General features: G+C 40.3%; 1 protein-coding gene across 2 annotated transcripts in view; it reads left to right on the top strand.

The window, feature by feature from the left end:
• Positions 1-26,894, top strand: part of KCNIP1 (potassium voltage-gated channel interacting protein 1) — a 282,480-nt gene that overhangs the window by 203,559 nt on the left and 52,027 nt on the right. Inside the window, exon 1 of one of the 2 annotated variants that reach the window (XM_074155391.1) lies at positions 18,096-18,204. The exons of the other annotated variant lie outside the window; for it this stretch is intronic. Coding sequence (XP_074011492.1) covers positions 18,096-18,204 — 109 coding nt within the window. Of the gene's footprint in view, positions 1-18,095; positions 18,205-26,894 lie in introns of those variants that run through there. 2 annotated transcript variants of the gene reach the window in all.

Raw genomic sequence — 26,894 nt, 5'->3', positions numbered from 1 at the left:
GTCTGAAGGGTCCCCTGGGGATGCTTCCCACCCTGCACAGTTCCTGCTGTCTGTTGGTTTCACCCTCTGACTGCCCTTGCCGCTGCTTCCAAGGGTAGAAAAGAAAACAACCAATGGAGACACAATATCCAGTAGTTTGTGCAAGTTTGTCTTTTAAGACAAGCCCTTTATTCTGCTGAAGTCTCTGTTAGCTGTCTCAGTCTTCGTCTGAAATGAAGTGAGCTTGGTCTCCACTCCCTGGATGATGTGTGTTGATACAGTTCTCAGCACAAATGCAGTATTTGCTTTTTGGTATTGCTAAAGGAGTCATTACTGCTAATCCACTTACCGTGTGCTTTTCCTGTATTGTACCAGAGTTCAGTCCAAAAGCGTCTTTTGAAGAGAAAATAGAATTTGCAAATTCTCTTTACTTTTTTTTCACTCAAAGGAGTAGCTTCCCAATGAAATTAAACCTTTTATTGTTCAGAGAAGACTTTGTGGGTTTTTGCAACAGCTCAAAAAACAAAACCTCAGCCATGAGATACAAGTATGATACCGCTTTCTTCTCCAGTGTTTATTTCCCTTTCAACGATCTACAGCCTTACTACTTCTGATGGGTCTTTTGTTTTGTTTTCCCCCTAATTGTCCTGTTTGTTCTCTCTGCAAAGTCAAAATGGCTTCATGGGTATTTACTTGAGTAGAAGCAAAGGACCTCAAGAACTGCCCTGTAAGTTTTAATGAGCTGCAGTCTGCCTGTGTCTTGCTCAGTTTTGAGTCCAAGAGCAATCTTTGTTCAGCAGAATTTGAAATGGGTTTATGGAATTACTCCCTGAAATGAAACCCTATTGGGAGAACCTGCTGCTGGCCTGTGCTTTGTCTTTGTTTATGCGTGGTACCATCTGCAGGGGTAACAGAATTGCTCATGTTGGGTAACTGCAAATTTAAACAGGTGTACCTGACATTAGGCTGTGCTCTTCCTGCCTCCAGAAGTATTTGGATGTAGGTAAATGCTTTAGATCCGTCCTGGGGTTTTGAGCTGCTTATTGAGGCTATGGTAGGCTGTCTCCTTATTTTAAAATTTTTTCTCCGACTTTGAAATGCATTTTTCTTCAAGATTGGTTCAGTATATTGACACATTTCTCGTAACAAAGGCAGGCATCTCTAATTCGGATTAGAAGAATAATCGACATAAGTTTGGCTGGCGCATATGGCATGGATAAACTGGCTTTTATCGGACGTTTCTCTTCTTTCCTTTTAATATCACCCAGTTTTCATTATTTCCTCCTGTCTTTTGTCTTCCCCTACCCTACCTTCCTGCATATTCTTCTCTCTTCTGCTTTGAAGCTTTCTAAAGGATAAGGCTGTTCAACAGCAGCCAAGGAATAGTGAAACCTTCAAATCAGTGATTTTTTAATGGATTTAGGAGCAAAAGAAAAATTGACTTTATTGAACAAGTCATTGAAAACAGCATTAAAATTACAAGTGAACAAAATGAAGGCGAAGTGGCGTATCAGCCTGATCCTGAATAATTTGAATTACGGGGTTTAGGTGAGACAGTGGGTGAAGGCAGTGTACCAATCTAAGCTGCTTCAAAACTCAGGAAACCTGACCTCTGGCTCCGGCTTCCCTTCAGGGCTCTGGGTAATGTTCTCTTGCTTTCTCTCGTTTTCCTTATTAGTGGTTTCTTTGTAAAATACTCCAAAGCTATAGGTGAAAGCTTTATAATAGTAGCAGTAATTTTCTCCTGGTTGGTATTTACATAAGATGAATTTCTGCCTAAAGAATTTGCCCATTTTTTTCTTCTGCAGCAATTTGTTTATTTCATAGTTTGTACGGACATTTTCCCCCATTTCTTTAGCCATTTGCTAAATTTTAATGCACTATATAAATTTAAAGCCCATTTAAGCAACACTGTCTACAAACCATATAATCTAACCATAAAACCACAGAACTGGAAAAAACAGCTGCAAACTTACTACAAAAGAGAGATTCTCAGGGCTTATTTCCATTTCGTTGTAGCTGGGAAATGGAGTCAGCTTTGCTTCCCAAGAAATAATGCTATGCTAAAGAATACCAAATTGCAGTGCCTGTTCAGAATATAGCCAGTAAATGTTTTCCTAGTTAACAGATAAGGCTAAGACAGATTTTGTGGCTTGATTTATAAGCAGAAATGAAAGCAAAGCCAGCATTTTGTGGTTTTCCTTCTCTTTAATGCTAAAGAAAGCAAGGAGGCAGAGAGCTGAGCTGATAACTTAGAAAAAGATTTGCTGTGAAAGGGGATTCAGCACTCCATCTCCATTGGTGGTTTTCAGGCAGAGCTGAAGTGCTGCTCTCTTTACACTCTTTGAAAACATCAGGCTTTAATAGTTGAGCTTGGATCCAGTGACGGGCAGATAGAAAGGTGTGAGTTAGGGACAGGTACAGGAAACCTTCTGTCTTTGCTGATTTTTTGCTAAGTGGTGAGCATATGCTGTGTTGGCAGAGCAGGGTCTTGAAAAAGATTTTTGAGACACCTCTAGGCAGTGCATAATGAATGTTTTAAAAGATAGACAAGGGTTACCCTGCACAGAGGTTTGTGCTTGCCAGGTGCTGATCTGGTTCATCAATAGTTCAATATCGTGTTCAGACTACTACTGAAAATTAACCCTATTTTGTGTAATGGCAGCTGGCCCTAGGCAAAGCTGCCAATTGCCAAGTCCCTCCAGCTTTCCTTGGAGTGGAGATGACCATGCAATGTGGGTCGGCTCTGGAGTGGGCTTGAGACTGCATAGCAGTTGAGCTAGATGTTTCTTGCGGGGTCTTACCTTTCCCACCTTTTTCTGCAGTTAGAATTAGCTGGAAAGAGGAGGCTGGGAGGAGAAATGAATGAAATGAGAACATGCAACTTCTTAATGAATTAGATTGAAGATAATTAATTGGCTAATTACAGGAACTTGTTAATTCCCCATTACTGGAACTGCCTTCCCCTTATGACATCTTCTATAACTGATTTCTTTATTAAAATGGAAATGTTGGTCTATGCCTCCCCTAAAGTCACAGCAAACCCGTATCACAACATGCCCAGCAGCTGACATCTTTCTGACCACCAGTACATAAAGGGCACCCCGGGTTGGGCAGTCTCTGAAATGGCGTAAGCTGAAAATATATTTATTTCCTGCATCCTAGTAGAGTAGGGCAGAACCATTTTTCAAGAAACCTTCCTCAAAATTATGCCAAGGAGGCCTGGGGAGGGGATATAGTCTTACCCCAAATGACTCTCTGGAAGACAAATGTCCTTGGTAGCTTATGAGGAAATCAGCAGTGATTTGCCAATCTCCGAGATGCTGAAATTCATATAAAGAGTTTATTAAGATTTTGTGACATAGTTATTTTCTTGGACTAATGCTTACTTGATACCAGTAGATATAGATGTTTCATGGCTTCAATTTGTTGTGTTGTATGTTTCACATTCACCTTTCCTCACCTCCACCCATGTCTCAGCTTATTAGCCCTGCTTCAAGACTCTCTAAATGCCCCCATACCATAACTTCCTACTGTTTCACAGCACTTAGTGCACTTATTCTCATAAGAGCCCTCTGAGGCAGTGCCATTAGCCTGTCTGCAAAAGGGGGAGTGAAGCATAGAGCTCAGGGTAGATATGCACCTCCTTTCCGGGCTCCTAAATGCACTGGGGGCATCTCGGTGTCTGTGTCTTGGCCATGGTTTCACAACTTCTCCCCAGCAGAGCAGCCCAGTTTCCGAAGTATCAGGCTAAAATCCCCTTTTTCTCTCTTTTTGTGACATCCTGTTAGGAGCAAGCAAGGGCTGATGCTGACCACCTATTACTTAAATGCTGTTAGGAAGTTGAAGCAACACGTGAGTGATAACCCTGCAGTAACTGAGGAGTTACATAATGGCAGTGACGCAGAACAAGGTTTCAGCCAAGCAAGGCTGAACACCAGGGAGAAAAGGTCAATTCCAGTATCAAAGTAGTGTTGACTTATATGTGCCCAAGAGAAAAATAAAGGGGAGCATTACCCCCAAAGTCAAACTATCAGTATAGGGGGTTTATGGACAGTCAGACAGAAAAAGACTTCGCTTAACCTCCTGTCCAGGTCACATTGCTAGTTCTAGTGTATCTGCAGCCAGTCCCCACAAAGTCACAGTGGGGCCTCTGATGCCCTTATAATTCATTTGTGTATGTCTATGATGCAAAGCATGAGGAGTTTATCCTGCTCTGCTGCTGCCTGGCTATGAGTGGGGGAGTCTGCATCCTTTCCTTTCAGCCCACCGAGGGACAGAGGTATTAAGAAATTGCTGCTGTGAAGGCTCAGGCTCAGCTTTGACAATTCATTATGATGCCGTCCTTCACCTGTGTATGGCACAGCTTTCCTTTTAAGTAAAGCCCCGCTTTAAGATTTGTTGGTTCAGCTTTAGTGTCACAGTTAATTCCCCTGTCTCTGTGCTTTGGAGCTGTAGCAGAGACCAGAGCAAAGTCTGCAATGACGTTGTGCCGTTAAAGTCAATTGAGTGTCTGTGCAGTTAACATCCTCATAAACAAGCGATAACCAGAATCCTCAGCTGACACTTAAAGTTTAAGGCTGTTGTATGGCATTTCCAAGTCTATGCACTGTCTAATGCCCCCTCCGAGCACAATTACTGTATAAACTGAACTGAATGTATTGAATAAATATGCTAACTTCACCTTCTCTTACTAGAGATATAACAGTGAAATTTTTACTAGATTTGAGATGATGTTATTTGAGAAGATGCTATTTCTCTTAACTGACTCTCCAGGCACTCTTCTGTTGTTCAGGAAGATATATACATATATCACTCTGGAAAATAGTTTATACCCAGGTCTGAAGAAACCTAAGTATTAATGCTTGCTGGTGCTTGTATTCTAACAGCTCCAGACTACCTACTTGATATTCAGGAGAAATAAACAGGAATCGAATTTTTGTGCACGTTAGCACAAAAGATTGTAGCTTTGCAATCTGGGCAAAAGAAAATTCCTTCCTGTTCAGATCAATTATTTAGCAGAATCCATGCTAATTTGCCAGTGTGCTTAGGTGTGAAATCAAGTGTTTTTCCACTTTCCTGTTTTGATGATATTGGAGTTAGCAACTGAATCAGGATTAGTGTACTTTGTGGAACTGGATGATTTGAGAATTTTGCAGTGTTCAGGCTCACAAAGCTTAACATATTCACGAATATATTTATGTATTTTTTTCCCCCCCAAAATTAATAATGATGTGTGGGTTTTTCCACAATGCCTTAAGATACAGATGCACATATTTGTAATCTAAAAACTATCCCTTTAAGTAGCCGATACAGATGAAATGGCAAAACTATGCAGAAAGCTGCTAATTGCGCTGAGCCTCTGCTCCTATTCAATTGTAGATGGTGGTCTGTCTGTAAAGGCTGCCTTTCTGATACCCAATATTATACAAAACAGTGAGAATGGAGGGCAGAAAATAGGGTGTTTTCTCAACATAGATCATCTAGCTTTCTTCAAGCAAACTAAACCTTTGTATAGTTGCTTAAACTGTTAAATTTACATTACCAAAGTGCTTTAGTTCTCTCTAGGAAGCCAAAACTGGCAGAATGATTTCATGATCTACCAGAATTGGGAGAACTTCTGCCTGCCTTCATGTCCCAAATATTTTTCCTGCATGCTTTCTTTTGCAGAGAAGCATCCTTCAGTATTCAAGGCCAGCTGGAAATGTGAAACTGCTCAGTTATTCCATGAAGTGCTTCGATGTTGTGCCATCTTTTTTTCCCTCTCTGGAAATGGCAGAGATATATCTAGATATATAGCTCTAGAATTCATATCAATACTTTTGTAAAAATTCTAAGCTGTAACTGAAGGATAAATCTTACATGAAAATAAGTTTATTATAGTGCATGATTTCCCGATGATTTACAAAAAGAGTTGATGGTAATTAGCTACTCACTGTGAATGTAAAATGCTTAAGGACAGAGAAAGCTCAAGCCACGGATTTTTGCATGTACTGAAGAGTGTTTTGTGTTTTAGATTAACTAAACTATCATTTCCAGTACCTCCGGACATAATTTGGCATCACTGCTAGATTTTGGGTTTGTTCTTTGCCTGAAAGAGCTCTAAGTACCAACAACTGCAATACCCTTTCATTTCATCTAGATGTATTACCCTCTAGGCCTGAGCTATGATATATTTGAGCAGCAGCAAAGAATTCACTGATGTATCCAAACTGATATTTAGTTTAATAATGGCAATTAAGCATTGCACTCTTCTCACAAGAAACAACCTTGCAATTAATAACTTGCAGTTTAATTAAATTGTGGGGAGTGAGGGGAAAGTAGTGTCCTCTATCATATTCTTTTCCTTTAATTAGAATGTGTTCCAATCAGCAAATTGACAGGAATATTTAAGTAGAGGTAGCAGTTTATTAAAATCTCCAATGAATACTAAGGAACATCATGAAAATATCTATGTGGACATATTTAATCATCTTTTCCTTAAAAAGCTCATTGAATGGTCAGGTATAACGTTCTGAAGAGCAATGATCTTCCTGTGCTTGAGCTGATCAAAATCTATATTGTCACTGGAACTGGACCAGCACAATTCACAACGGGATTTAGCCTTTCATCTTCATACCTTGCATGCTGTGTATTTGATTTTTTTTATTAAGAAATGGCATAGTACAAATGATATATGTAAATGACCACGTGATGGGTTTTATATGTGTGTAGATGCACACAGGGTGAAATATTTGGCTCGCAGCGCCAACATTAGTGTTGTCCTGCAGCGTTTAGTAGCTATCCCTGGAGAGCTCTGCGGTAGTAGTCTGTGTAACTGCCATTCTTCTGCGGACTCTGGAAGAAACCCTCCAGTCCCAAGGTCCAGCGCTTCTAAAATGCACTGAACTCTGTCCCTCTTTACCTGAGCCTAGTTTTGTACCATTTGACACTGGGATTAGCCCAAGAGATGTGTAGCAATTTTCCTTCAGAGGTAAGTGCCTCTGCAATAAGATCCAACAAACTCTTTCATGCAGATGAATGTTTCTTTTATCAAGAGCTGGCTCTCAGGTGTCTCTTCCTTTCTTGGAAAAAAAGTTAGCCTTTGGGTTCTGCATGCTGAAGACTTTGAAGAAATTCACCTTCCCCACCCCTCCCCATCCCCCGATATCATCTTCAACCATGGAAATGCAACTGTAATACATATAGGTATTCAAAAGGATTATGGATTATTGGGGGAGCATTCTAACTGCTGAAATGTGTATGATACATAGTGTGCCCCAAATATGAATATTTACAGACCTGGGATGTGCCATGTACAAATCATTTTTACCTCTGCTGCCCTTTGCCAGATGTGACATTATAGTCATAAATCTACTTCAGTTTGCTTTTGCCCTTGAATTTTAGCTTAAATTCTGAATGTAAATCTGCTGGCAGAAAACCCCTGGCACCTTCATTTTCCTTACTGCTTTTTTCCATGCATCTCATGTCTTCTGACGTACTTTCAGCATTTTACTTTTCTTCCTGATCTTCTTAAAGGGTTTATCTCTCAGGTTGAATCTTTTTCCCTTGTCCTTGTAGTTCCCCTGTACAGACAGTATATGCTGTTGCCATGTTGTTTTCCTTTTGTTCTCCTCTCCTCTATGACTGGTAGTAGCAATGTGGGAGTGTATCCAGTAGGATCCTGGCTCCAGCACCAATGTCCAACTTGCTTGGTAATTAAATATTTTTAGATATACATAAGGGAAAAGGCTTGAAGAAGATTGATTGATTGTCTTGGGCTACTGTTTAGCTTTAACTATCCTAAGTATAGTTTGTCATGTGTTACCCACTTTACAGCTCTTCAGATGCTTTGTTGGTCAGACCTTTTTTCCATGAATGTCAGCCTATCTGTGTTGTGCCCAGAAGCAGAATTTAAATAGTGGTGCCACTTGAGGAGCAGTTAAACCATAATTCATAAATCAGAGGCAGTCTGGAAAGCTCAGGAGAGCTGACCCCTATACTGAGTGCTAGTTACATGAAGCTGCTGTCATGCATCTAGTAGTTGGAGCTGTGCTGACAGAAGCAAAACCAGCCCCCTTTTCAGAGAGCCCTCCGAAAGTTCTTCTACTTACCATGTATTTAGAATTTCAGCATAAACTGCTTTTTTTATTTTCTGTTGTCTATGTTATACTTTACAAACTTGATATTAATTCTTTAGAAAGTTTAACTTAATGCATTGGCTTTATAAATTGACTTTTTCGTTCTTAGATTCTGTTTCATTGCAAAGCATTAATTGCTGAGAGTTTTGTTACTTGGCCCAGGTTTCCAAACGTTTTGGGGATGATGTGATTTGAGACTATGATGTATCTAAAATAGTTTTTTGCTATTTCATTATTCATTGTGATGTATCTAAAATATGATTAGTTTTGTACAGTTTCATAATCCCTTCATGAATTTATTACTCTGATCTGCTAGTAGTAACCTTATTTCTGTGGCGCTATCTTTTGCAGAATAATTATGCAAATAACTAATTAAATCTTTCAAGATGAGGGGAGAACAAGATTATAAATTGCAGATGATAAAAAACTAAGTGTAAGTAATGCATAGATGGTACAGTGAAGATGAGATGCCATTAAATAGCCAACGAGAATATTTAAAGGTATTTCCTCATACAACAGATCAGTAAGAGAAAGAAATACATGCTTATTTAGAAAACCATGTTCGTGTATTCATTGCTTGAGGCCACTTAAAATTAAAAACAAAAATCCCTAACAGCATGGAAAGTGGTAAGAAAACATGATTTAATATAACAGGCAAAGGAACAGTATTCTTTAGGTGGAGAGCATTGTTCAGAGCCTAACCCTGTAATACATACATTATAACTTGGAAAAATGTATGAAATTATCTTTACTGGGCAATAATTTGCATAATTTTCATGCAAAAATAAGAGCATAGCTTAATATTCCACTAGAGCAGGAGGAGGAAAAAAAAATGCACCAAACAGACTGATTCTTCAGTTCGCTACTTAAAGGGAAACGGGTAAATAAGGGAGGAGAAGCCGATATCTTGATTGGAGACCACTGGTGCTATGATGACTGTATGGCTGAGTAAATTATATGTGTTACCATAGTGGAACGATGGAAAATGTAACCATTTTCTGTAGTACACTGCTTAAATAACTACATAGACCTTTAGTGAGACAAAGGAATGGGTTGCTAATCATCTGCTTGGCACAGGCGTCACCAACAGAGATGTATCTTCTGGCACTCAGTGTAGTTCCATGGCTTTTCAAGAGGGATGCAAACTCCTTGTGAAGGCCAGGCTTCCTGGCGTTGTTCTTCCTTCTCCAGATTTGCAACTGTTTCTACAAACCTCTCAGTTTCAAAACTTGTATTTCTTTACTGTCTTTTCATGATTGCTTGGATTCTGTTGCCCTCAAGACTAGTGCAAAATCCCATTGATCTGAATGGTGCAAAGCCACCCTCCTGTCCCTGTGTGTTCTTATGGGCTGAATCATGTATGAAGTCTTGAGTACCCAGGCAATGTGTGAAACATTGCTGAAATGTATTTTACAGCTTCTGATATTTCTAATCCTATTCTGCAGTCAGACGTGCAACCTTCAGAGCTACAATCCAAACCAGCACTTTCCTTGCTTGCTGATTAGACCACATTGGAAGGTAGCCTTGCTGTTTCTCCCTCAGAAAATGCTCCCATCTGTGCACCTTACAGTGTGACCTTTGAAATAATAGATAACTCTATGACTAGCCCACTGATTTAGGAAGCTAAACTCCCTGCATCTTAGTTGGAAGTGCTTTGATGAGATGGGGAAGGGTCTGTGATGTTGGCCTGTAGTCTTGCCCTTCTTGGGATAATTAAAAGGTTTTGACTTGCAGGAATGGAGCAAAACAGAGTGCAGCAAAATAACTTGGTCCATACTCAAAGGCTTTCTCTAAAGAACACACCCAAAAAGCATTGACTTTAAGTGTTGCCTTGCAAAGAGCAGCATGTATGTTTTTTCTCATGGGCAAAAGCTAGACAGCTTGGAGGAAGGCTTGTGGCTTACAGGTGACCCTGTGCATGCACTGTTGAAAGATATATATTTTGTAACAGAGGCAGTGGCTACAAGTGGCAGGTTTAGAGGTTTAGATTAAACACTAGGAGAAAACTCTTCCCTAGGAGAGTGGTGCAGCACTGGAGTGAGCAGCTGTCTCGGAAGTGATGGGCTTGCTATCTTTGGAGGCCTTAAATTCTTGACTAGTCTGGCAAGTGCTCTGTTGGCAGTGAGGCAGCTCTTACTCTAGGCAGCAGGTTGGAGTGGGTGATATCTGGTATTCCTTCCAAGTAACGTTTCTGTAAAATTATCAGGTGCCTGGAGACACCAGTAGATTCACATAATTTTAATGAAAACCAGCTTCCTGTCTTGCTCTGGCTGATGTCAAGAGAAGATCCATCAGGGAGAGGAGTGTGAGAGTAGTAAAGCATACGTGGTGCTGGATGGTTTTACTGGTTTTATCCCTCAGGGGTCTCTCCTTTACCCATAAGGTTGGAATATGTAAGAGACCTGTTCAGAAGCAGCATCTTAGCAGTTTTCAGCAAGTTGACATGCATGGGAAAAGTAAGATACTTGTCGTTGTACCAACTGTAAATAATAAATACAGTTATGTCAAATAACTGGGTACGATTAATCTTAAGCAAGTTTAGTTTTTAGTCTGTGATTCATCCTGCATCAGTTTTCTGTGATGTAAATTCACGAACTTCTAAGTCTTTGGGAGGGGAAAAAGCCTACCTGTTCATTGTCGTTCTCATATACCTAACTCAATATGAATCTGGAAAAAAAAAGCCCATTAGAAAAAAAAGTCTGAGAGCAGAGGTTTTGCATTGTTAATCATCACTTTTATTAAAACTGGGAATGAAGCTGTGACAAGCTGATATCCATGGGAAATATATAATACAGGGGGAAATCGCACCGATGATGAGAAAATTAACTGCAGCCTGACGTGATAGCAGAGGCTTTTAGCTTTATGCCTCTTTACTGTTCAGGTTCTGGAAGCAGTTATTGCCAGTGCCACAAGAGAGGGGGTCATGCCTCCTCTTGCTTGTGGCAGAAATCCAGTAAGCAAGAAAATGCCACTGCAGAGCACATCTGTCTTCTGGTGACTGTGGGTTTTGACAGCTACTTTTGGCTGCTCTTTACTGCTATTTTCTGTGTGTGGGGAGTGAACCTCCAGTATAATTGAAACATCAGGTTTTATATTTTTATGAACAGTTTCGGGTTGTGTGTGGCCCCATCCCAGTCTCTCCCAGATCTGTTCTTCACATTACATCCCCTTGTTCAGTGTTCCTTATTTCAGACTTGAAATACCTTCTTGTGCCGTTTCTTCTTGTTAACTTTTTTCACTTCCTCTCCCCTTCTCTTCCTTCTCTCACAGCATGTGTCCTCCTCAACTTGTGTTTGCTAAAAAAGTAGGACAATGAGAAAAGTCCTGCAGCCTTTTCCTGTCTCCCTTCCTAGTGCAGCTGAGCTTATTATTAAGCAGTTGCTTGCACTTCATCCAGCCTAAACAGCAGCACTGAAAAGAGAGCAAGTTTGGTGCTGGAGGACTTGGGCCAGCCCTGAGAGCAGCCGTTGCACTTCTGCAAGTCTGATAGTGATCTGTGATCTTAGAGGAGGCTGCTGGTTTTGGTTTTGTTGCTGTGGCAGTGTTGCAACTATGTTGGTTTAGAAATAAAAATCTAGAGAGAAACAGGTGAAAACCAGTTAAATATAAGGAAAAAGTGTGATAGAGCCTCTCTGAATTCCTGTCAATGGTATTTAATAATTGGGAGAGGTTGTTACTACCTTTTCATCGATTATACCTTCCCTCAATTGTATACTACTCAGTTCCAGCCAATGTGCGTGTAAACTGTGGTTCGTATTAGACCTTCAAGGTACATGGTTTCTTCAGTAGTTGCTGGTCTCCTCATGATTTGTAGCTTGATAGAATCATAGAATGGTTAGAGTTGGAAGGGACCTTAAAGATCAAGTTCCACCCCTCTCTGCCCTGTGCAGGGACACCTCCCACTAGACCAGGTTGCTCAAGGCCCCATCCAGCCTGGTCTTGAACACCTCCAGGGATGGGGCATCCACAACTCCTCCGGGCAACCTGTTCCAGTGCTTCACCACCCTCACAGTAAAGAATTTCTTTCCAGTATCTAATCTAAATCTCCCCTCTTTCCATTTAAAAGCATTACCCCTAATCCTATCGATACATTCCCTGATCAAGAGTCCCTCCCCGTTGCTCCTGTAGGCCCCCTTCAGGTACTGGAAGGCCATTATAAGGTCTCCCCGGAGCCTTCTCTTCTCCAGGCTGAACAACCCCAACTCTGTCAGCCTGTCAAGCCTCCTGATAGAAGCCTTGCTTTAACTTTGACCTATGTGTGCATCATTAACGCTCACCAGCTTGTGCCATCATGAGGTCCAAAGTAAGGCAAACTCCTCCATTCAGCAGTTTGTGGTAACTTCAGGGTAGGATGTGCTTGCCTATGCCTCCAGCTGGCCTAGAAAAAGTCAGTAATGATGTACTGGATTTCTGGACTCTTTCAAAGATATTACTGCATTTTTCAAAGTTGGCGAGGTGGATTCTGCTAATAGGCTCACAAGAAGGCTGGGAGTTGCTAGCTCAAGACAGTCCTCTTAACGGGAAAAAATGTGTGGGGTCCTCCTGCTTCCTGCTTAAGTTGTCCATGGGTCTTCAGACCATTGCCAGCAAGGTGGGAGATGTTGATAGAACAAAGATAGTAGCTCCTTCACATGAATCGGAGGAATTGAACTGAGGGGAGAATTTTTGATGGGAATTATAGCTGGTTTTGTCATAGCAGAAAAATTCATATTATGTCAGGACAAGGGTTCATCTTCTGGTTACTTCCCTGCACTCACACAGTGAGGAAATAGCAGACTGAGGAACTGAGCTCCTTATTCCCAGCTCCCTGTGCAGCGCCAATAGAAAGGAATCCAAATTTTTATATTATCCAAACCAGCTAATGAGACATTTGTGGTTCACCTATCATTATACAGAATGTATCTCTAGTGACAAAAATAATAACTGGTAATTAGTCAGGGCTTCCAAAAACATTCCTTGCTGGTGAGTAACTGCTGGGAAACACAAGTGTGATATGAAGCCAAATTAATTTGCAGGCAGAGGGGCAGGGTGGAATTGTAGTGGTGCAAATGGGAAGGAACCTGAACTTACTGTCACCGAATGGCTGTTAGTTTAACTGGAGATTATTTGTGCTTTAGATAACCATCAATTACTTAAATATCAGATTTACTAATTTACTCATAGTGTATTTTTTTTTTAAATTATAATCAGCAGTTATCAGTCAATGGTTTTCTCTCCACACAGTTTGCAGATGGCACAAATTACTTAGGGCTAGTCAGATCCAGAGAAATCTGAGAAACACCAAAGGGGCTTAACCACCTGTGGTGAGCAGGGCAGATGAATGACTCTTGACCAAGGCAAGCTGATAAAAAGCTGCAATTTAAGCAGTTAATACTGTTGCATGGAACTAGGTAAGTTAAAGTCACTCATGAGAAAGACCTAATTTTCATTTTGGTTTGTTTAGCTTGAAATGGAAACAACAATAAAACTCGCTAACTTTATGCACGCACAAAAGAAATCATATTAGATAAAGATGTATGGAATAGTAATTTCATAGTTCTGATACTGTGGTCACCTGCAATGCTGTGAATGATCTCATTATGCCAGTTCAAGAGAAGTGGAAGGGCTTCAGAGATCTGCAATGAAAATAGATTTATGGACAGTGGCCATGTGAGAAGACTGTTCAGGACTGCTAAGTATCAGAAGATCCATAAACAAAGGTGTTCTAGAGATATTTGAAATAATGAACTGTACAAGAAGAATCAATCAGTTGTTCCTGTTCATTCTTTATCATAACACAAGAGCAGAGGAATATTCAAAATTACAAAAATTTAATATTTAGGGTTTTTTTACCAGGCTAATCATAGAATACCACTGGAATTTTCTTGAAGGTGTGGGTAACGAGAACGTGTCATGCTGCATTTTTTTTTAAAAGAAAATGAGGAGATAAATCCTCCTCTCTGAAAGTGTAAATGTGTTCCAAATAGCTTGGTCACTTGGAGAAGCTTCTGCTGTAGGCAATATTATTCTATTTGGCTGTGATTTTTGCACCCCCACATGATGTGTTTTTCCCCCAACCAATTTTAAGAGCTGATTATAGATTGCATAAATCATTTATATGATTCATCATAGCAATTCTTTTATTACCACAAACCCCTTTTCATTACGTGTTATTTTGATTGATCTTTGTAAAGTTCCTATATAAGTTCCCAGAGGGCACACGTTGTGCATACCAAGCATAAACCTTTTTTGCGCTTAATTGAGGCTTTCAACCTCTTTTGCTACATGTGAGAGATAGGTACACTAGGCATTAGCAAGAACATCTATCTCTATTATCAAGACATCTGGTATTTTAAACATTTGGCTGTTTATATTCTCTTTTTTTAGGATTTGGCAAAAATAAAGCTTATTGCTTCACTGGTGAGCTTAACCTTGGCTGTATAGAGCTAGAAATATGTTCTTCCAGTTGCTGTTCTACACAATCTGTTGTTCGGTGGCTACGGTAGAAAACCAGGCACTTTAGTTTGTGCTGTTTGTTTTATGTGTGATTCTAGTTCAAATCATTTAGTCTCTTGGGCTGCCCTCTCTGAGGATAATGGTATGTATTTTGCAGCAGATTTACGAATGTTTGGGAAGCATTGATCCAAAAGCTGCTGCAGATCTGCAGAATGTTTTTTAAGCTGTAGAATATTTATACTGTAGAACTCAAATTTTGAATCCCACTATTTATTTGGCATTGGTTTGGGTTTTTCCTCATTGCTCCAGGAGGGAGTCAAATAAAATACTTAATGAACTCTTGATTGATATTTCTGCCTCATGTTAAGAGTTGGTGATCCTCTCCTTATGTGAAGATTTCTATTGGAAAACTAAACTGAGTAGCTTTTCTTTGGTTTAAATCACAGAACCCATTTCTCTCATTGGCTCAATACTACAGTAAAGAATGAGGAGTAAATGAGGCTTTTGAGGAAAGATGCTCTCTTTTACTTAAATTAGTTCTTATAGTGGGGAAAAGAGAGATGAATATTTGGGTCATAGGATTTGCCTCCTGTAAGGCATCGGTAGCCAACTCTCTAATCAGTCACTCCTGATGATTTGAATGTTTAAATAGCAGCAGAAAGCTGATCTGCTTTAATTGTACACCGTAACAACAGGCCAGTATGTGGCTTCCAAGCTGGCTGGCTTGGAGGGACCTGGTGTGCTGTCTTGTCAGGCAACTAGCAGCAATTTCCATAAAAAGTTAGCACCACATGACACCAACACATCTCTAACATAAAGGGTCCTGGTTCTTGGGGCAGTAACGATCAGGTGAAGAATGAGCTAAATGACTGGAAGGAGGAAAGTTTGGGGAAATGAGGGAGAAGAAACAGCATCCAGGCAGAACTGCTCACTTCAAAGTGATCCTAAACCAGTGTGAAGGTCCTGAATGGAAAAATTCTCCTTCAACGTTCCCTCCAAGCCTATTTAAAACCTGGGTTAACCTCACGAAAATCATGATTTGGCTTTGACAGCATTAGATATTACTGTCTAATGGATTCTGAGCTTCTGGCATGTATGATGTCTTCATGCAACAAGGATTCTAGGGACTCAAAACAAATGTTATTTTGCAGTTGCTTGTATCAGGAACGCCTAAAAAGTCAAAATTGTTACACTTGGCATAAATTGCAGTAACACAAACAACACAACTACTGGTTTTTCATGCCCTTCCCCATGACTCTTGCGAAGGTGCTGCTGCAGAGCTTTAGAAGGTGCAGAGGTGCGATGTTATGATGGGAGAACTGTAGAATTGCAAGCATACCTGTAGGAGTTTCATTGCTCATCATCATTTTTGAGGGTTTTTTTTTTTGGTGGTAATTAGTAGATTCAGGAGGTTCTTGCATTGTTGGGAAGAAACTTTGTGATTAGATGATCTGCAAGTAAACAATGTGCCTGGGAGTGAGTGGGTGAGTAAGGTGGTCTCTTTCATTCTGTGCACTCTTTAAGATCTGTTAACTTGGGATTCTGTGGAAATAGTGCAAAGTCTACCAGGCAGCCAGTAAAGCTGTCAAATATCTCTTCTATAGACAGGAAGGAAGCTGGTTATTTTTGTGGTCAATATGCCTGGCCAATTTTAATGTCATGGGGCTTTTTTTGGTTGGTTGGGTGGTTTTGTTGTAGCTTTTTTGTGGTAGTAGTGTGTGGTTTTTTAGGGCAAACAGGACATGATAAACCAAGAAATCTTTAAATACTTTGAGGTCTGTTTATCACATGTTTCTCCTTCAAATTCTCTTCTTGTCTGGGAGAGAATGAATGTGCAGTGATTTCAATTCCTTGATAGTTTTAAAGCTGAAATGTGTTAATCTGGGAAATATGAACCATTATGTGGCATCATAGCCAGTCATACAGCCGGGGCAATGAAAATCTAATGTGGCAGATGCTACAGAGTACAAAAAATGAAATAATCCTTTGGTCTGCAGTATTCATCAGTAGAAGTGGCTTTGATATCACAGCATCGAGCTCTGGATAGGTAGATGCCAATGACAGAGAACCCTCATGAATACCACATTTGCAAGTGTGATCTCTTCTTGGCCACCTGCGTACAGAACCAAAGCTCAAATTCAATTAAAGTGTTCATTGCTTGTTGACTTGATCGCTCGAGTATGTATGAGTACTCTGCACCTCCAACCTAGCTTTAATATGAGCGTCTCTAAGCAATTAAAGTGCGTTACTCGGTTAATGTGATATACAAAATCCCTTTGAGGTTCTGCACCTGATGTTATTGTTCAGTGGTAGTTTAGGGCAGAGGCAGCATCAGAAGAGGTTGTGGGAGCACTGTGGCGGCGTGAAAGCCAGCCTGCCCTGCTCTCGGGACTGCAAGGAAAGAGAGCTCCCGCTTGCCTGGAGCAGGGTGGGAGTGTGGGAACAGCATGGGGAAAAGGAGCCTCCGAGTCCTTTTATTTTACAGGTATTGGTTATCTTTGTTCCCTTGATCATCTCACATGGGGTATACTAGCATCTTCCACTAATAGCATGCTTGAAAAATCCAGCTTTTACTGGTGTTGGAATCTTGCACCTGCCATCCTGATAAAACACTCAACCTGTCAAGTGTTTACTCGTCTGTGGTGCTAATGGAGAAATACATAATTGACTTAACTTGAGAGCAGCCCGCAGTGCTGCCCCATACCAGCAGCCTGGTGAAATATTGCAAAGATGAGCAAGTGTAAAGTGCACGTATCTGTCTTCCCGTACCTGCCTGCAAAGGATGCTTGTTCCAGGCCGGCACTGGTCCACATTGATGTCTGGGTAAACGTTATGTACCATCAAAATGCACTCTTTGATGTCCAGTAGGTAACCTAGAGGAACAGAGTTTAGAGCTGTTGCTTACAAACAGAATTGCTGTGTAGGTCCTGGGCTCTAGACAGGTATAGACATATATGTGGGAAGTGCATTTATGTATATCCCAGCATGTTGGGGAGGAGAGGAATTAAGAAAAGGAAAGACCTCTCCTTTCCTCCCCTATGATGTGCCGTATTCTCTTACGCAGTACGGAAGAGGCATTGCCAAAAAGCATCTGCATTGGCAGGATTATTGAGAAAATCCCAAATGCAAAAATTGACTGGTATCACAGACATCTTAAAAAGAAAATTAAAAAAAAAATTGTGTGAGATGTTGCTGAGGTTAGCAACATAATGCTAAGTTGTTCAGGGGCAGAGTAAACTCTTGAGAGAATTACCCTGAAGTGAAAGAAAATAAAATCATAGATTACTGTTAAGTGTGGAAATTGCTTGCATGTTTAAAAAAAAAAAAAAGGGAAAAAAGCTAGTAGAGGGATGAGGGGGGGGCAGAGGAGAACTAGACATAGGGAGAGAGGTTGAGAAACAGAAGGAGTGTGAGAATGAGAGAGAGAGGGGGAGAGGGAAATGTGCTGTACACTTAGCTGAGCAGCAGGAAGAAAAGCTTCAAACAGAGGATTTCTCAGCTTTAGATGTGTGCCGGTTGTTTGCAGGCACACCAGTAGGTATCTGTGTGGTGCCTTAAAGGATGTGGACTAAAGGCGAGTCGGAGGGACTCCAGACTTTAGGGATTGTGGTGGTGGTGTGCTCCTCTCTGAAACTTTTGCACTACCTCGGGCTAATTGACTTGTCAGATGGTAAGAGAACTTCCAAGTTTTCCAGCTCCTGTTTACTTTTGTTTAAATCTGTTTCAGTAAAGCCACTGTGAGTAGCAGATAGGCTGTGGGAAGGAAAGCATTGTCTGTCAGTGCACTGATTCTCAATATTGCCTTCATCTTTATTAAGAATCTTACAGCCTGTGAAGAGGGAATTATGCTTTATGCTTTATTGAAGACTTCTGTTTGCTTTGGTATATTGCCATAGCCAGAGAGAATCTGAAGCTGTGATTTTTTTTTTTTTTTTTGCCTTGTATATTATTTTATCCAATTTTCTTAATTAATTTTTTTTTATTGTTAATAGTTTTTCTCTCCTGAAAATAAATTAGTACCAACCTGGGAAAAGGAAAGTGTCTCTTGAGATAATGGAAGCACAGCTGATAATTAGGTGCATGATTTTCTGTGGCTACCTAAAATAATTTCATTGTGACATTTGCAGATTAAAGACCGGATAGAATGAACGTGAATAAAACAAAACTTCTCTGTATTTGCTATTCCAGGCACTTCAGCAAAGTAACCAGAAGCAAAATAACCTAGGGAGAAATATTTCTGTTTTCATGTATTGAACTGGAAGATTTGGTCTATCTTCATCTTACCAATGTAATGAACTTTTTTTTTCTGTTGAATGTTTTCCTGGCTGAGTAAAGCATGTGTTTTAACAATTAAGTGAGCTTTGGGGATCATATTATTTATTCATAAAGGCATGTAGGTATCACTAAATTTTGAAAGAAAATAACTTCATGATGAAGGAAATAAGATTTTATTTTATTATTTTTTTTAAGACAAAGGGATTCCCAAGTCACTGAGTATATTCTTGCTTTGATCACTGGCTGTGCCAAGTTTATCTAGCAAAGGAAAAAGCAATGATAAAGTATTAGCATAAACACTTTATTCAGCTATTATCTTTAAAATATGCGTTAGCTAAGATTTACAAAAGATTGAATAGAAGTGGAGGAAATTTAACATTAGCCAGTAAAACGTATTTAATATATATAAAAGCAAGAAAAGCAGATGGAATTTTAACCTTTCTACTTTAAAATCAGTGCTGTCACATAATCCTAGAAATCCTCCTGCAGGGTTAGGAACAAATATGAAAACTGGCCTAAATAAAAGAGTTATTTTATTTAGACTAAGAGAAGATGTAAATTGGCATGTATTTGTCACTACCTGAATGTTGATATTCCTTATTACAAAATTAATATCATGGGAGCTTTTAGTTTACTCCTAGAATGTCACAATTATAGTTCAATTATAAATTGCAAATAAATTAAGATATCTGACAATGACAACTAATTTCAAATAATGGCAACAGAAGTGCTCTGTTTAAAAATGAGCTCTCAACTCAAATTTTGAGGCAATTTCATTGCTACCCCTTTAACTGCAAGGACGTTTTTATACCTTCTTTCTAGATCTAATTACTGTAATTCCAACGTCTGCTCTTTTCAAAGCAATTGCTTTCCCCAGAAGAGTCTCCCCAGTGTTTCCCCAGCAAAGTCAAATATGTGACAGGTGAGGAAGTTGTCTGTTCAAAGATGAAATGAGCAAAAGTGAGCAAATAGTCCCAACTTGTATTCACTGAACAGCTCTGCTTGCGTTTTGTTTGCGGTCGTCAGTCAATGATCACTCAATCCATGCAAGTGTAGAAGGGTATAACATTCTCTTTTAACTCTTTGTAAGGGAACACTGTCAGAATTACTGATACACATAGTTCCTGATTGCTGATGGATTACCTGACAGTGTACGGGAGCACGATACTATAAACCTTTTTAGCTTTGGATATTTTTTCTTGGAATTACTTTTTTTCTGACTGCAAAATAGTTCACTTGGAGACCAAGATATATTTATTTGGTAGTTATTAAATTATACGAGCTTGTGTTTTTTCCCTTCTGACTCAGTACCTGTGCTAAGAATCACTTATATGTGTTAACAGTAACACTAATGTAATGCAGGTGGTCATTAATGTAGTGCAATCAAATTTCAATCACTTGGAAATCTTTAAAGGTAGCATTAAACTCTTTGATGTGCTAGGTGGCAGCGAGGGGAAAGGTACAGTGAGTGCTTATATTGCAACATAAATATTTCCAGCATCTTTATTTTCACTAGAAATGATCACTGCTTTTTATTTATAAACATATAGAAATTCAATGTGCTTTGTAATGGCTGTGTGTAATAACACTAAAATGAGACACTGAAATTCACTTTATTCTTACTCCTTTATAGAACGAGAATTACTCTCTCTCCTGTAGATGGAACAGGCTTATTTAAACAGTCTTCCTTTGTTCTGTTTAAAGGGAAAAAAACCCTACAAACAAACCAAAGCGAAACCCGAGTGCTGATTCTTCATTGGTCTAACATAAGACACCGTAATTATGGAGAAGGAAATAGTGTAGATGGTAATTTGGAAAATGTGGAATTTTAGAATTTGCTGCAGCTTGGTGCATGTTCCACCTTCTCTGTTCGTTACGTTCCAGAGGTGAGGTCCTGTTCTTGCTGTTAGTTCCTTGAGCTGTTTGACTGGAAACAACTGAAACCAGAGACACTAGTGGCAGTTCTGATCTCTGAGGACAACCTAAAAGTGTTAGGCAGTTTAACAGGAAAGAATTTTTTTTCCTGATTTCTTTTGTTCCACTTGAAATGCAGGTGGAGCAAGTCTGTGTGAAATGATCCCCTGAAACTGAGCCAATCGGAACAGCTCCCGTAAGATCAGATCTTTGCCACTTGCACTGTTTGTGTTTTCCGAATTCTTCGTTCCCGTTTGCTTAAAACTGTGTGTGTGTGTGTATAGTGTCTAGATATAGTTAAGAGGCAAAATTTACTTAACTGAAAAGTTCTGCAAAGCACAGGGCAATCTTTTGTGACCCAAATAGATACAGAAATGTCAATGACTTGTTGCTTTATGCTTCTGTCTCACTATTCTGTCTCTTGGGGTTTGGTGTTTGATGGCTGTGTCCTTGCTGCGCTTTGACAGAGCTGCTGCAGCCTCGTTAGGTTAGTTCCCAGCTCCTAAGAGCTACACAACCACATCCAAAAGGATGGGCTAAGAGCTGAAGGTAGGTTTCCTTTAGTGCAACAATCCATTCACAATTATATGTATTGCATTCATTTGGGAAAACGTCTCGTGAAACCTTGTACTAACTTATGGTTGGAGACCAAAAACCTTCTCTGTAAAGTGAGAGTAAATTCTGGGTGTACGTTTGTTTTATGGGTTGGATTTAACTCAACTTCTTTGCAGAACGTACATCCATCCATCCTCCAGGTACACTTGAAGCACTCATAAATCGTATTTCTTCAGGTTAGAGGGATTCAGAGCAAATATGAATTGTGCTTTTGGACTAGTTCAGTATTGATTCGGTAATACCTATGGCAGAGTACAAACCCCTGAAAGTAAGTAGAGTAAAATATACCATCAAGTATATTGTCAAAGATTTAGCCTGTTAACGCAGGAAAGCCTGCTCTCTTTAGTTGTAGTCATTCATGACATAAGATTAGAAGCACGTGCTCAAATATTTTTCTTGATTGACTAAATGAATTTACAAATCAGCTATCTCAGATGTTTCAGAGGTTGTTACTGTATGTGTCTACATAATTCAACAGTATGTCAAAAACATCCTGCCAATTGGTAGATTTCAGTTGTCACTGAAAGAAATAGTTTTAATAGGATTGCCAGTGGAGAATGGGGTCTTACAGCCAGTTCCCTGTAACTTCACTAGAATAAGTGCTTCCAAGTCTTTCTCAGTTGCCCCTGTTTTCATGTGGTGTGTCCAGTACATGATGTTATATGGAGAGAGGAGATTAGACATTTACTGTTTTATCAAGTAACCCTTAAGGTAACCCAGACCTCGGACATAGAGGCCTGTCCTTTACTTCTCAACAGCTGAGTTCAAAACAAAACCACCTGAATCCTGAAGCAGGAACTCTGCCTGAGTTCAGATCCTAAGGTAGGAGGTAAGATTTAGAATCTGGTAACTGGTCACCTCCTATTATTATTGTCTGTGGTACTGTTGCAAGTGCTGGGGCTGGGAATGGCCTAAGGGAAACCATACCTGATACTGATTTGATTCATGGTATGGTTTTAAGTAATACTACGTAAAAGTTCAAGCTTCTGAAGAGATCAGCTCTGCCCATGGGGCAGACCAGGATTCTTGCTCTGGCTCTCTGGGCCCAGCTCTACAGATTTCTCTTTATTGCCCAGCTGCTACAGATACTAACTGACCTACTGTGAAATATATATTCTGGTTCTCATTATTTAATAAGGTATTGATTAATCCAAATGTGGAATAAGAATATTCTTATATAAAAGCTCTTGTGAGAGCATGTTCTTTTTCTCTAGCTTCAGGTGGGAACTTCAAACCCACTATTAGAGAGAGGGAAAGAGGGGAGAGGTTTGAACAGGCTAAAGACTGTAATCTCTTTCTTCTCCAGAGCATCCCCTGTGAAGGTGCTCAGATATGAGGTAATAGGGACTGAAAATACGGGTTTCAGCCTATTAATGGTGCATGGTGCAGAGGCTGTATTAAAGCTGAATCAGCACATTTCTTTGCATCCTTCCCAGTAATTTCTTTTCAATGATTGTGACCCTTGTACAGATTTTTTTCTCCATCCAGAGCTGGTGTGAACCTGCACCATCCGCCCCCGTGAAGCACCCTGGGCAGCCTGTGTGTAGGGTGCTGTGCTGGGAGGCACCTCTGAAGTGCCTCGATAGTGTCAGTGCTGGCCAGGCTTGAAGCAGTACATGAACACAGGAGTCCAGTTCCTTTCCCCTCTCTGCCAATGCCTCCATTTGCTATATTCATGCAATTATTTTTACTTCCTAGGGAAGATAAGAATAACTATTATTCATGCTCTTCAAAGGGCTGAAATGAGAGGTGTTACAATAATGCAATCTGTAATTACAGTAAATATTCTCTGAAGCAGAGGGTAGCAGGCACCTGAGCCTGTGCACTGAATCTTCCAGTCTTTGGTTACTCTCACTGTGGGATCCTGTTTCTGTTGGTTTCCTTGATGCAGTTTCTCTTTTGTTCTATCACATCAACATTAATTGCCATTTTTTTTGTTAACTAGAAAGTGTACCTGGTTCCAGTTGCTGGCTGGATCATGCTGCTTGCAATTTTTTTCATTCCTCAAGTTTTTCTGTGCTGTGTTCTCGTGTGGCACTTTCCTACCTTGACTTTCAGTCATGAGCCGAGAAGTACAGTGCAAATGAAACATTTTTACCTTTAAATACACGGGAGTGCAAAATAAAATGTTTGTGAAAGTTCCTGAAAATGGCTTCCATTATTTCATGTATTTACCTTCCTGGCAGGGACCTATACAACTTTTTATAAGAAAGGTAGGGACCTATAAAACTTTTGAAGTTAAGGGTCTTAATATTTTCAGGAAAACAGTTGTTAGCCTTGAGGATTGCTGAACTGCACTTCTGAAAGCCCTAGTTAGTTGTATGATGGAACATAATATGTTGCAATGTGCCACTGAAGTGAGAGTATTCCCCTACCTCCTCAGGCCATGTTAGCCTAGTAGTGGAAGGAGTGAGACCCTGGCTCTGAGATATGGCAGCACAAATATATTTAAAAAAAAAAAAAAAAAAACAAAACAAAACAACCAAACAACAAACCTGTGGTGGTGTATCAGTTTCAGAACCTTGCTTGTTTTCTGGCCAGGGATGTATGATGGTAACATTGTGTTCATGTCCATGTCCACGCTTTCAAATATTCAGCTCATTTAGACACGTTGCAAGACCAAGTCCCACATCACAAAGGGAAGAAGAAGTCAGAGGATAAATGCCTAAACTATTGCTACTGCTTAGTCTTGATAATTCTGAGCATGGTCTTGCTGCATGAGGATATTACTCATGTCCATATAGTAAAACAACATTGCATCTATAGCCATGAGGGGACAGAACTAGGATTGTGCAGCCAAAACTAACTTGAGGGTTCCTGGTTTTTGATATTGTCTGTGCTCTCCTTGCAAAGGGTTTTGTCCATGTAAATCTGGCGAAGTGCGTTATATGCATTTGTAATCTAGTTGTGTTTAGCTTTGTTAAAGTTATTCCAACTAATTATTACAGGTTTCCTGTAATGAAATCTCTTAATTTGTAGCAGCATTTTCAACTTCCAGGGTTTCCCCTCTCATGCAATTAGATTGCCCCTAAAGTTCATTATACAAGAAGCTCCTGAAGATTTGTAGCTTTGCTACAGACTGAGCCGTTGGCTCCCAGCTGGGGATGAAGTGAATTTTGTTTGCTGCACATCATCTTCTGATTTCCCAGACCTGGTGGCATTTTCTAGTGCTTAAGGAGTCTCTCTAGATTAGCTTCTGACAGCCGCTTCTGATGTGCTGTGGCTTTTCTCTTAGCTTCAGCTCTGCTAAGGAGAGGGAGAGGTTGTGACATTGTGGATTAATTGCAGTCATTTCACTCCTGGAGGAACCTAATTTGAGTCGTTCATGCCATTGCTGTCTTAGCACTGAAGCTTTTACTGTCCAGCACTCTTTCAGACAGACAATTCCAGCCTTTTAACTAGAAGGAGTTTGTTTTAGCAGCAGAGATTCTGCCTCCACCCTCTGGATCTATGGTGTCGTTCAGTTAGTGGCTGTAGTTACTCATGGCTGTGTGTTTACCAGAGCGCGTTGCACTACTCCGCTCTTCATACTTTGAAGTTTATCATAGTTGCTCTACACTAGCTTTCTCTTGTCTTAATCATTTATGTTCACGTTGTAGTAAATCTTCCCGTGTTTCACAGCGCTGATCTTTGTCCTCTTGTGTCTGTAAAACTACCACATGTGTCCATACATGTGCATACCAATTTTTATTTTTCTAGTGGCTTATCAATTTACCTCTGCTCTTTATGTCACACATCCTGGGCTTTCAGATTTAATCTAGATATGTACACTGTTTCTGTTGCTACTGTCTTGCCTCCTTTTGCAGCCCTGTAGGGTTTTGTGCCTCAGCAGCCTTGCAGTGTGAACAGGGTTGTAGAGTACAGCCCTTCAAGGGGCAAAGCTGTCTTGACTGTGGATGCTACCCTGTCTTTTGCACTTTGTCCTGTTACTGTCACTCTGCTTTTTATCAAAAGGTTATAAATGTCACTGCTTCACAGAACCTGTGACCAGACTTGAAGTTCTGCTCTTTAGTCTCTCTGTCCCGGGGCAATCCCGGGATTGATACTCCAGCTTGATACTAAAACTACTACTCTTTTTGCTTACCTGAATTTCTCTGTTCGAGCAAGACTAACAGAAACTATGTGCTTAAAAAAGGCAATTTCGAAGCTGCTAGCTGGTCATCTTTCCCAGGTAGACTTTCTTGAACCTTTACTTTGTCTTTAGCATGTAGTCGGGTCCAGAGACTTCCCTGCATGTGTTTAATGTCTCCTTGCTTAATTGAATTAGTGCCTTCCCTGCTTAAGCCATGAGGAGCTTGTTTTTATTTGATTATTATTAAGAAGTAGAAGTAACACAATACCCCTTTCCTAGCTCTATTAATGCTCACTTTATCTGTCTGTCACTCTAGAGGGGAAAGTACTCAGAAACTGAAAGTGGTAGATGATCATGTCTCCTAAACCAGCAGATACTGATCTTTATAAAAAATAGTATTAAAGTTATTGCCAAAAATTGTAACATTTCTACAGATGGAATCATATTTTCCCAATTCTCAAGTGACAGTATTGCACTTTATCTTTTCTAAAGGGGAAGGGAGAGTGAAACAAACTGTAGTACTGATCCTGATTTAGAGACTAGCAGCTTCTTCCTTCTGTACTAATTTATGCAAAGAATTGCTTAGAAAACAGTTAACAATTTGCAGTAATTCAGTAAGACCACCTTTCTTCAGGGATACTCAATAATGCTGAAACTTTTGTGGTTGTTACCTAACAAATTCCTCGAGTGAGACATAACGATTAATTCAGTTAATTAAAACCATTTACTTTCCAAATTCAGGGTTAGCATCAGTAGGTACAAGCATCCCAGGAGCACCCCATAACTTGCACAGGCACAAAACTGCCAGTGTGTTTGAGGCGTTATGCTCACCTGCTCAGAGCCAAAGCCGTAGCTTTTAACTGTTGTTTGGGGGGAAAAGCTCTTATGGGAAAAGTATGTAAATGCTTCATAAAATTACAGACAAGTATATGTGGAAGGTGAAGAGGTCCCCGGACCGTTCTTCTGCCTCAAAGCAACCTGCCTGTGTGACAAACTCATTACAAGTATTATTTTGTCTTCAGTCCACCAATAAACATGGAGGACAGGCGATTTATTTTATTCATAGATTCATAGATTGGTCCAGGCCGGAAGGGACCTCCAAAGGTCATCTAGTCCGACCTCCCTGCAGTCAGCAGGGACACCCCCAACTAGACCAGGTTGCCCAGGGCCTCGTCGAGCTTCACCTTGAATATCTCAAGGGAAGGGGCCTCAACCACCTCCCTGGGCAACCTGTTCCAGTGTTCCACCACCCTCATGGTAAACAATTTTTTCCTAATATCCAATCTAAATCTCCCCTTCTCCAGCTTAAAACCATTGCCCCTCGTCCTGTCGCTGCAGGCCTTTGTAAACAGACCCTCCCCAGCCTTCCTGTAGGCCCCCCTCAGGTACTGGAAGGCCGCTATGAGGTCTCCCCGGAGCCTCCTTTTCTCCAAGCTAAACAACCCCAGCTCCCTCAGTCTGTCCTCATAGGAGAGGTGCTCCAG

This window comes from Numenius arquata, chromosome 11 (assembly GCF_964106895.1).
Source record: "Numenius arquata chromosome 11, bNumArq3.hap1.1, whole genome shotgun sequence".
In the NCBI taxonomy this organism is placed as follows: Eukaryota; Metazoa; Chordata; class Aves; order Charadriiformes; family Scolopacidae; genus Numenius; species Numenius arquata.
Note: the sequence above shows the minus strand (reverse complement) of the source record. Positions and strands in the feature narration are given on the sequence as shown.